This window comes from Haliotis cracherodii, unplaced genomic scaffold (assembly GCF_022045235.1).
Source record: "Haliotis cracherodii isolate W230 unplaced genomic scaffold, xgHalCrac1.p SCAF_6, whole genome shotgun sequence".
Taxonomy (NCBI): Eukaryota; Metazoa; Mollusca; class Gastropoda; order Lepetellida; family Haliotidae; genus Haliotis; species Haliotis cracherodii.
The window spans coordinates 14,329,497-14,342,147 of NW_027266319.1; the positions used below are offsets into that span (position 1 = coordinate 14,329,497).

At 41.1% G+C, this 12,651-nt stretch overlaps 1 protein-coding gene across 1 annotated transcript in view; it reads left to right on the plus strand.

Moving 5' to 3' along the window:
• The first annotated feature begins 2,372 nt into the window (after positions 1–2,372).
• The window catches only part of LOC139446262 (protocadherin Fat 3-like), a 121,186-nt gene continuing 110,907 nt past the window's right edge, over positions 2,373–12,651 (plus strand). Inside the window, exons 1-3 of the mRNA XM_071227614.1 lie at positions 2,373–2,546; positions 9,307–9,622; positions 10,826–10,905. Coding sequence (XP_071083715.1) covers positions 2,373–2,546; positions 9,307–9,622; positions 10,826–10,905 — 570 coding nt within the window. The remainder of the gene's footprint in view (positions 2,547–9,306; positions 9,623–10,825; positions 10,906–12,651) is intronic.

Here is a 12,651-nt window from a genome sequence, read left to right on the forward strand (position 1 = left end):
TTGTACATTCCATGATAAAATATATCCACAGACTGATATTTAACCAAAGGCCCAAGTATGTTTGTGCAATTATAGTTCTGTTACTATCTTATATAAACAGTCTATTATCAACAGTGTTTTGTTATTTGTTCATGAAGACATATGCCATATGTGCCATTCATCCCAAGTATGAAGTAATCAATGCTGTTTGTACAAGTCAAGGTAATGGACTTTGTTGATTTGATGGGGTTATACCCAGACCAAGTGGATTGTTGCTCATAATATCAGACCTGTGAAGATCCGGGGTAGTTTAGGTCTTCAGCAACCCATGCTTGCCGTAAAAGGCAACTATGCTTGTTGTAACAGGCGACAAATGGAATCGGGTGGTCAGGCTAGCTGGCTTGGTTGATGCATGTCATGGATCCCAATTGTGTGGTTCAATGCTCATGATATCAATCACTAGAGTCTGGTCCAGACTCAACTATGTACAGACCGCTGAATATTGCTGAGTGTAGCGTTAAAAAACAAAGCAACCAACCAATCATAATATCAATCACTGGATGGCCTGATGGAACACCATATGACACATAGCAATGTCGTCAATAGAACCACCACATCACGGACATGTGCCCACCTGTGACAACCCCTGGCCAAGACCTTTCAAACCAGGCATGCTTAACCAAAACTCTAGACAGCAATACTCACAGCCCCTAGATGGCATCAGAAGCGTCCACACCTCTACTGCATCCGCGTGAGGCGCCAAGCTGGATGACAGCAGAATATCAACATCAGCCTCTCTCTGGATTATTTAATTTCAAAGAGGGCTTTTGTATCGGAATAGCATAGATGTAGATCATGTAAGTTATCGTGTTGTTTAAAAGCTGGATTAGTATGACTTAATTTTATTATCCCCCACGGGGGATATAGAAACGGGCTCCATCCGTCCGTCACGTTTCGTTTCCGGAGCATAGCTCAGAAACTGTTCAATATGTTTACATGAAATCTTGCAGATCTGTCAAGTACATGCTGAACTGGTGCCTTTTGCTATTTAGAAATTTTAGAAATTTTTATTTTTAACGTTTCCATGGCAACAAGATGGACTTCCAAAGTCTTCTTTTTTTTACAATTTCCATGACAAGTTCTACCTCGGTTAAAAAAGGTTAGTTTTTTTTGGATTTAATTATATCATAAATTCTGCAACAGGGGCGGGGGGAGGGGGGTATAGCCACGTTAGTGGCAAACTCTTATTTTGATTGGAACACCCGCGAAAACTATTTGCAAATGAAGTCCCGCATTTCTCTCTCTCTCTCTCTCTCTCTCTCTCTCCCCCCCCCCCCCCCCCCCCCCTCTCTCTCTCTCTCTCATAGCTCCATCTTATGGTGACTTTCCGGTGGCACAGTGATATTTCAGCAGTTTTTGGCATAGTTTAAAACTTAGATGTCAAATGGGCGAAGGGTATTTAATAAAATGGAGATATTCTACACTGGACAATCGAGGATGGACATTAGGGACTGGTCATTTACAACAGGGAATGGAGTAGGGGTGGTTGTCGCAGGTATTTGATGCACTTATGTCCGAAAATAAAGACCCCACCTGATCCTTGTCATATTTGGGGGTGACTCTCCCTGAAAAGATAAAATGCAAATTCACTTTTATATTCTAAAAGTCTATTTTTACGTGACCCTACCCAAATATATGCATTATTATATGGCCACCCTCCCCTGATTCGCTCTGAAACAATCCACCATCCACAGCGTGACCATGCCGGTGTCTCGTGAATAGAGAGCGTCTTCCCGGAGAACGGAAGGTCAGTGGTTCCCGGCCGCGTTATACCAAAGGACGTTAATACCCCCTTCACATACACGGATTTTTCTTACGAGTCCTTACGGATCGCCAACTCGTAGTCAATCGCAAGCATCCGTAAATAACTCGCTGGTATCCGTAAATAACTCTTGACTACTCGCAACAACTCGCAGACACTCTGAAGGATTCGTGGAAGGAGAGGCTAATTTTTACGATTGTCCACGGATTGATTTTTTCGTAACTCGTAACAATCCGTAAGTATCGTTAACCGCTCGCAACAACACGTAACCATCCGTAAACTGCTCTTACGATTTGTTACGATTAGTTTACGGATTATTACGAGTGCTTACGTGTTGTTTACGATTTCATTCGGGTCGTGTTACGATGGCTTTACGGATTGTTACGAGTTATAACGAGCACTCTACGTGTAGTTGCGAGTTCTTTATACGTATACTTTACGTAGTCTTACGTATTGTTTACGATTTGGGAAAAGGTATAAAGGCTACAAAATCGAATGCATCATTTTCAGTTGTTATTAAGAAGTCATTGAAGGCACATTTCTGCATATCTACTCCACAATATCTACAAGCATGGCTCCCAAGAAGGAGGCAGTCAACAAGAAGTCTTCTGCTCTTCGAAAATCTCCGTGGAAGAAGAGGACACGCTCGCCTTCCCCTGAACCACCCCCGCAGCTAGACCCTGTTGACGTAGAAGACACCGTAGACACTGAAAACACTGAAGACACTGAAATTGGCTCTCTGGATGTCAGTTGTCGAATGATGATACATTGAGATTTGCAGGATTTATATATTTTTTTAAAAAAAATCGTAAGGACTCGTAAATACTCGTAACTAACTCGTAACTATTCGCAACAACACGTAAACAGGTCGTAACTAACACGTAAAAGCTTCGATAAATAGTAACATTCCGTAATATACTCGTAACAATCCGTACAAAGCTCGTAAAATGCCCGTATGTTGCTCGTAGTTATCCGTGACAACCCGTAACAAATCGTGGAATTTTGCCGTAAATAAATCGTAATAACTCGTAATAATCCGTAATAAACCGTAAATAGCTCGTAATAACTCGTAACAACTCTTAGATTGGTCGTAAAAGTGGCCAAATCGTAAGGATCCGTGAATTTGTGCGATCCGTAAGGACTCGTAAGAAAAATCCGTGTATGTGAAGGGGGCATAACAGATGTCTGACGCTTAGCATTAGATACTGTCATAGCTGGCAGTGACAAGCATGGCGTCTGCTAAACAGATTAATCAAATAAACATTAAAACATTTCTTTTGAATTAAAAGTTTGTATTGCCGTTTATACCATATTTTATTGAATTTAGACCATAAAATTAAATTTATTGAATTAAGACCATAAAATTAAAGGACAGTACATAGCATTTAAAAATCATCAGCCCGGAGAGCGGAAGGTCCGGGGTTCGATCCCTGGCCGCGACATACCTAAAGACGTTAATTGATGGTACTTGTTGTTACCCTGTCTGGCGCTCGGCATTAAGGGGCTAAAACAAGGACTGGTCGGCTCGGAGTCAGTATACCGTGTCTGAGTGGGGAATCCATGTTAGACTGTCATGGAGTCAAAGGGGGCTGACACTACAAAACGGCATAGACCAGACCGCCGTCATATAGCTGGAATATTGCTGAGTGCAGCTTTAAACAAAAAACAAATGAAAAACGACTCTCATAGAACTACTCTAATGGCTCGCTAGCGGTACAACATGTAATATCCATCGCCTCGCCCTTGGTTACCGTTTCAAATAGAAATCAAGGCGCTTCAAAAGACTTACTGTAAGTTTTGCTAGATACTAAAATCACACACGTAAGGAAATCCGTACTCCCTTTAGAGTGAGTGAGTGAGTGAGTTGAGTTTAATGCCGCTTTTAACAGTATTCCAGTTATATCACGGCGTGTCAGCTTAGTGTGGGAGGAAAGCCCGAAGTGATGCAGGTCTCAGACGTTTACCACTGCGGTATAACCCACGAGCACGGGTATGTTGCTGACATACCTTGAAACATAATCGGGGCGAACTGGGATTCGAACCCACAGGTAACTATGTGTTGTTGCGACGCCCGCCGGGCTATTGTTACAGTGTCCAGTGATGATCCAGGTGCAGTGTGGGCAAGCGTTTAATACGTAGGCACGAAGTGAGCTAAGTAAAATGCCGCGGAGGCCAGACGCCTTTAGAACTTTCAAATGAACACATGTTTGCCACCGCAGGAGGTTAAATGAGGCTGTCCTATTTCTAAAGACCCTGATGCATGTCATCGTATCCCAATTGCGTGTATCGTACTCATGATGTCAATCACTGGATTGTCTGCTCCAGACTCGATTATTTACAGACCACCACCAAACAGCTGGAATATTGCTTAAACGACAAACCAACAAACCAACAATTCCATGTTAACAATAGGGGTTAACATCGCGTTCATTGCACGCACACACACGCGCGCGCACACACACACTCCCATATATATATATTAAGCACAGTAAAGTTCTAACTGTCAGGCACAATATAGTAATAATTAAAGATTGAACACAGTTTTAATAGGCTAGCGCTTTCAACTTGTACCACGTACGAGTCTCATCAGGCCATAACAGAATGGCCTGATGAGACTCGTGCGTTCGTGTGTGCGTGTGCGTTCGCGTGTCAGCTTGCACTAGCCCGGACCTATGCCCTATTTAACATTAATATCCCACACATACACATACTGACTTTGAGCCGACTAGTCCTCGTTTTATCCATTTTTTTTCTCCACTTACAGCAGCACCCGTGTACAAGGGTACAATGTGTGAAGCCCAAGTCTGGTTTCCCCCGCCGGGATATTGCTGGAATATTGCTTACAGCGGCGTAAAACCTCACTCACTCACTCAAACACCAGCGAGAACATGGCAGTTTGGAACTGAGCGGGGAGAGCCAAACATGATGTGAAGGTCTTGGAATAAATGCTGTGGATCCTCAAACGGACTTCATTTGCAAATAGTTTTCGCTGGGTATCCAATCATAGTAAAAGTAAATCATACTATTCCAGCTTCTAAACAACGCAATAACTTACATGATCTACCTCTATGCTATTCCGATACAAAAGCCCTCTTTGAAATTAAATAATCCAAAACACTTGATTTATGTGTTTCAAAATATCCAACCAGCCATCCGTTAAAACATGAAACATACACCTAGATGGCTCGGAAATATCGATAATAGTTTCACCACTGGTCTCACGATAGCTTAAAGCAATCACTGTGATAAACGAGAACCATTGTTCCCCTGCCTTTCTGCTATTTAATACGTGTCAAAAGTACAATGGAAGCGGTCACACAGATTTCTGTTCACACGGCACTCGAACGTACCCCCAACGCATTAAACACTATCAAGATGTAAGGCGCAAATAACATAGCGTCTTACAAACGTATGGACATGTGGACAAACGGGATGCAGAGGATGTGGCAGTAGTATCGATTATATGATTGGAAGTGATCAACACCAATCATTTAAACTCGAGGTCCGTTCATTTCACCAACGGTGAGTAGAGCGTTTATCAGTTAGGTTGATAACATAAGCACTGGCGAGGTGTGCTGAATAAATATAATATTGTTTCCAGTTTTTTTTTATGTTTGTGCGGAACCGTGGTCAAATGTATATTCTAATTTTCCTTTATAAACTACCGGACAAAAGAAAGCTTCCATCTATGTTTGATGGTGGCTACATAAAAAACAAAGAAAAAATGGTTGTTCCATAATGATGTGGCTGATAGGGTTTCATAGCTGTGTTTTGGACCGACAGTGTTTTGGCGACTATTTTCAGCCAAATAACGTTTCGAATTTTTTTGTCAAATCTAATTTTCATTTACCCGACAGTTTAGATAAATACTTCGCATGTAATATTAATCATACACCGAACACAGGCTGTACGTGTGAAACGAGTCGAAGTTGTCATAGAACATGACAAGTTACACGTCTTCTTTAGTCATGTCTTGTTAACAGTTTACTTAAAATAAATAGCATGTTTTTTCATTAGGCTAAAAATATAATTTGAAATAAGCAAATTATATTTATCACTTGAGGGTAATGTGAGGAATTCTGACTATGAAAGTTTGAAGAAACTCTACAATACGTGACAAACTTACAAGTAAAGGCGGGCGGTCGGGTAGCCTAGTGGTTAAAGCGTTCGCTCGTCACGCCGAAGACCCGGGTTCGATTCCCGACATGGGTACAATGTGTGACGCCCATTTCTGGTGTCCCCCGCCGTGATAGTGCTGGAATATTTCTAAAAGCGGCGTAAAACAATACTCACTCACTCACTCACTACAAGAAAAGGCACTTTTCGTCTATAACTTGATAATCACATTTATCACAATATATTTATGTGAAATGATCTGATGTTTCTCTCCTCGTAAAATGGAATCATTATTTTTCTCTCATAAGCTAACATGTAACTCTACAAAAAGATATATTTTAATAGTCATTAGCACTCATTAACTAGCAACTAAATTTTGTCTATACATTTAGAAAATCGTGTTAATCATTGAAATCATTTCAGGTTATGGATTTTATAATAATTTTCAAATATAGGTTTAATTTCATTTTTTGTGTGATTTGTCGAAATTCAGCTATCATCTCTGTGAATGAATACTGCGCGAGTGAACTGTACTTATAGAACAACTGCAATGGAGACTGTTCCGGAGAAAGCATGCCCTCACAACGCTGTAATGGGTTAGACACGTAGGAAAGGTTTTAAATTTGTTTAACCATTTTAATCGCAATGACGTCACATATGTGTGAGTGAGTGGGTTGGGTTAAGGTCGTCGTTTGAACAGTATTTCAGTCATATTAGGGCGTGTCAGTTTGGTCAAGATGTGTCCTTCCGCCCCGAAAGTAGTCCGTCATATAGTCCAGTCTCTCTCACATCCTCATCATACCAGACGAAGCATCAATGCTGAAGAAATGCGCGTCATCTCCTGTAGAAGAGGATTGAATGTAGATGTAGATCATAGACGTTCGTCGGAGGCATAGGTGTGGTGCTGACAAACTAGACACATTATAAGGCGTGTATGAGATTCGAATCCATCAAAGGTTTCTGCCACGCCTAAAGGAGGCCAGGGCCACCCCCGCGTCCTCCGGGTGTTTTGTTTGTTTGTTGTTTAACGCCGCACTGGGATACGATGACATGCATCAACCAAGTCAGCGAGCCTGACCACCCGATCTCGTTAGTCGCCTCTCACGATAAGCATAGACGCCTTTTACGGCAGGCATGGGTTGCTGAAGACCTATTCTACCCCGGATCTTCACAGGAGGAGACAAGCATGGGTTGCTGAAGACCTATTCTAACCCGGATCTTCACGGGAGGAGACAAGCATGGGTTGCTGAAGACCTATTCTAACCCGGATCTTCACGGGAGGAGACAAGCATGGGTTGCTGAAAACCCAATTTATCTCGGATCTTCACGGGTCTGACCTCCGAGTAAGAAGGTCTGACCTCCGAGTAAGAAGGTCGTTTGTATATAGGCGTCGTGTTAAAACAGATTTCAGTTCTTATCAGTTTGGTCATCACAGGGGCGATCCTAGACTTCGAACTCATCTTTAGCGAATCGTAGCGCGCCTTGGGGAAGCACGACCATTAGCGTTCCGGTGTCAACGATCCCCCAAAATCCAACTTATCATAATAACCATCCATATGTATCTCCATTTATCTCGTTTCCCCGCAAACACATTCTTATCTCAATGAAAATAAGTAATGATTTGAGTAAGAATTTCAGCTTGAAAACTAAAACCTGAAGCAATTTCGGGCGGGCCGCCATCTTGCTTTCTAAAAGAATTTTGGCCATTTGAAATCTGATATCATATGTCGGTATATGGTATCTCTTTGAAATGGAGATATACCATGTTCTATGTCATCAACATCAATTATCGTCAGCTTTAGTTGTCTCGTGTTTCTGACTATTGCAGTGGGCTCAAGGTTGGTGACCAATGACAAGGAAATATGCGGCCACTTACAGGACTATGGATCCTTTTGGTTTCCATGACAACCGTGTATGCAGGTGGGTACTGTTTACATTGCAACTGGAATTGTATTTCCCATCTACAGTGATGATAGAACTAATATAACGTTATATTAGGGACCTAAACACTTGTTTGGCTCCTTCTTTTTGAGTGAGTGAGTGAGTTGGGTTTAACGCCGCTTTGAACAGTTTTTCAGTTATATCACGGCGTGTCAGCTTAATGCTGGAGGAAAGCCTGACATGTAAACTAACATCTAGTCTCTGAAATGAACATATTGTACCGAAAAAAACCCAGTTGTTCAGTTATCTTAATAAAAATATAATAAAAGGGAGCCCAGTGACTCTCTTCATTTTCAGATACTGATACTGCAGTAATCTAGACTTGCCAAACATTATAGACTTGCAGGGGCTGTATTTGATATATATTTGTATCAGGGTCTGTAAGACAGACTAGCCTGACATGATGCAGGTCTCTGACGTTAACCACTTCAGTGAAATCCACGAGCACGGGTATGGTGCTGACAAGCCTGGAAACGTCATCGGGGCTGCGCCTTTAACGGCTGGGCCACCCGTGTTTCCCTCCTAAACAAAGAAAATAACAATAACCCCAGGTCCCTTGGCCAGTATACATTAATGATCGGCTCATAACCGTTCTTTGTGAATCGCCTTATGCTTTATGTCTCCATGAAACAAGCCTAGATAAAATTAGTGAACGGACGACGTATTCAGTTATGAAACCATGGACTCCGTCAACTTTCGTTAACAGTGTTGAAAATAATCATTCTACAACGTATTTACTACCACTGAAGTAGAAACATTGACACTGAACGTGAAGTCGCTACTACTACTACTACTACTACTACTACTACTACTACTACTACTACTACTACTACTACTACCTCGACTTCTACTGTTGCTACTACTACTACTACTACTGCTACTACTACTTTATTACTACTACTCCTACTACAACTACGACGACTACTACTTCTACTACTACTCCTGCTGTTGCTGCTACTCTTACTACCACTACCACATCCACTACTACTCCTGCTACTACTATGACGACAACTACTACTACTACTATACTGCTACTACACCTACTACCTCTTCTACTTCCACAACTCCTGCTTCTGCTACTACTACGAATACTACTACCACTACTCCTGCTGCTACAACTACGACTACTATTATAACTACTACTTCAACTCCATTTACTACTACTACTACTACTACTACTACTACTACTACCCATGTTGTCCCGACACGGTTAGAGATACCCAATGATAATGCCGCCCTTATCAGTATTTCTGCCTGATAACTACACAACCGAATAACGGTGCTGTAGCCAAGCACATTCTGCATTTCCAGGTCGTCTAATCGAAACAAAAACGTATGGCGATCTTAAGCTGGTACCAATGAATAGCTATGGTGTTCCTATCTCCGGATTTACCCACATACTCTTTGAGGTTAAAGGATGCATGAACGCATACATGGTTTTATCAAAGACGTCCAACTTCGTCAAAGAGAAGAACTACTTCATGATAATGCTTGGGGCGACGAAAAATAGACGTATGAACGGCATCAAAGACAGTTGCTTCAAGTGTTCGACGTTCCATGCCACGGCTGTGAAGACGACCATGAACTGCACAGGCTTCAACGCTTTCTACATCAAGTGGGATAACCGAGGCTCTATCGACGTGGGCTCAGGATCAGACGTCACGAAAGACAACTTCCTTCATTACCAGAGCAAAACTAAGATTTCGGTAAATATTCTCAACGTGATGTCACAGAAGGCGAATATAACGTGGAGATTCCGAGTTGGTAAGTACACTTCTTAAAAGTTCAGGGGCGGTCGGGTAGCCTAGTGGTTAAAGCGTTCGCTCGTCACGCCGAAGACCCGGGTTCTATTCCCGACATGGGTACAATGTGTGAAGCCCATTTCTGCTGTCCCCCGCCGTGATATTGCATAAATATTTCTAAAAGCGGCGTAAAACCATACTCACGCACTCTTAAAAGTTGAGAGAGGAATTTCCTTAGGGACCGACCATTTGTTTTGTTCCAGCGGCCCCGTCAGGATTAAAATCTAATTTGTTGAACAATTCTTTTCAAAACTATGTTTTCCCTGTGAACGTGATTTAAGGTAAATCGTAATTTGAATATGAGTATGATTTCTGAGAAATACGAGGGGCGTTCTATAAGTTTTGCAACTTCAATGAAATCTGCCCCACGTGGAAGACGCTTCCAGGATGACGAGGACATAAAGGATGCCACAGAGGCGTGGTTAGAGGGCCAATCTGAGGATTTCTATAAAAGTGGTATTATAAGCTTGAAGAACAAATGGAATTGAGATGAATGGTGATTATATTGAAAAAATAAAAGCGGAAAAGGCATTCTGCGACTTGGTCTTATATTGAAGTTATAAAACTTATTGAACGCCCCTCGTACCTGTGAATGCGTGTACTAAGGGATCATTTTCGAATAGAGTACATCACACGTGTACCGTGTGGCTTTCCGGCATGTACCCTTACCAAATTAGGAATGACTAGGTGAGTTGGGTTTAACGCCGCTTTTAACAGTATTCCAGTTAGATCACGGCGTGTCAGCTTAATGTGGGAGGAAAGCCCGAAGTGATGCAGGTCTCAGACGTTTACCACTTCGGCGAAACCCACGAGCACGGGTATGGTGCTGACAAACCTAGAAACATAATCAGGGCGAACTGGGATTCGAACCCAAAATCATAGGTTTCTGGCATGCCCAAGGGACGCAACTCTTCACAGCGAATCGCGCCTTAGACGACTGGGCCACCCGTGCCCCCTACCAAATTAGGAATGCACAAATGTTCCAACCATCCTAGCCAAGCTGAGGCACATTTGTGCATTCCGAATTTTAAAACTTTATTACTATATATCATTCTGACACAATTACTATGGTACGAATTATTGGATAGATTAACGATATCCGACAACATGATTACAATTCGAATGGGTAATTGGTTGTTAAAGAGCTGATTTACACAATTTCCAGACAGTCCGCCCCATTTTACTGCTCCACTTGGCCATGGCGCGACAGTGATCAAGGTGGCAGAGGATACAGCCATTGATAAAGTAAGTCACGTATGCTCGACAAAGTAAGTTTAGTGTATGTTGAGTGTACAGGATACAGTTATTGATAAAATAAGTTTAGTGTGTATTGAGAGAGATGAGAAATCATTGATTAAGTAAAAAAAGTTGGTGTGTTGAGTGTACAGAATACTGTCATTGATAAAGTAAGTTAAGTGTGTATGTTGAGTGTTCAGGATACACTCATTGATAAAGTAAGTAAAGTGTGTGTTGAGAGAGATGTTACAATCATTGATAAAGTAAGTTAAGTGTGTGTTGACTGTACAGGATACAATCATTGATAAAGTAAGTTAAGTGTGTTTTGAGTGCGGATGTTACAATCATTGATAAAGTAAGTTAAGTGTGTGTTGACTGTACAGGATACAATCATTGATAAAGTAAGTTAAGTGTGTTTTGAGTGCGGATGTTACAGTAATTGACAAAGTAAGTTTAGTGTGTTTTGAGTGCGGATGATACAGTCATTGACAAAGTAAGTTAAGTGTGTTTTGAGTGCGGATGATACAGTCATTGACAAAGTAAGTTAAGTGTGTTTTGAGTGCAGATGTTACAGTCATTGACAAAGTAAGTTAAGTGTGTTTTGAGTGCGGATGATACAGTCATTGACAAAGTAAGTTAAGTGTGTTTTGAGTGCAGATGTTACAGTCATTGACAAAGTAAGTTAAGTGTGTTTTGAGTGCAGATGTTACAGTCATTGACAAAGTAAGTTAAGTGTGTTTTGAGTGCGGATGTTACAGTCATTGACAAAGTATGTTAAGTGTGTTTTGAGTGCAGATGTTACAGTCATTGACAAAGTATGTTAAGTGTGTTTTGAGTGCAGATGTTACAGTCATTGACAAAGTAAGTTAAGTGTGTTTTGAGTGCAGATGTTACAGTCATTGACAAAGTAAGTTAAGTGCGTTTTGAGTGCGGATGATACAGTCATTGACAAAGTAAGTTAAGTGTGTTTTGAGTGCAGATGTTACAGTCATTGACAAAGTAAGTTAAGTGTGTTTTGAGTGCAGATGGTACAGTCATTGACAAAGTAAGTTAAGTGTGTTTTGAGTGCGGATGTTACAGTCATTGACAAAGTAAGTTAAGTGTGTTTTGAGTGCAGATGTTACAGTCATTGACAAAGTAAGTTTAGTGTGTTTTGAGTGCGGATGATACAGTCACTGACAAAGTAAGTTTAGTGTGTTTTGAGTGCGGATGACACAGTCATTGACAAAGTAAGTTTAGTGTGTTTTGAGTGCGGATGACACAGTCATTGACAAAGTAAGTTTAGTGTGTTTTTTAGTGCGGATGACACAGTCATTGACAAAGTAAGTTTAGTGTGTTTTTAGTGCGGATGATACAGTCATTGACAAAGTAAGTTTAGTGTGTTTTTTTAGTGCGGATGATACAGTTATTGACAAAGTAAGTTTAGTGTGTTTTTTTAGTGCGGATGATACAATCACTGGCAAAGTAATTTAAGTGTGTTTTGAGTGCGGATGATACAGTCATTGACAAAGTCAGTTAAGTGAGTGTGTTGAGTGTAGAGGATACAGGTACTGATAAAATAAGTTAAGTGTGTGTTAAATATAGAGGATACAGTTATTGACAAAGTATTTTAGGTGTGTGTTAAATGTAGAGGATACAGTTATTGACATAGTATTTTAGGTGTGTGGTAAATGTAGAGGATACAGTTATTGACAAAGTATTTTAGGTGTGTGTTGAGTGTAGGTTATGCAGTTATTGATAATTACGCTTTCCTAC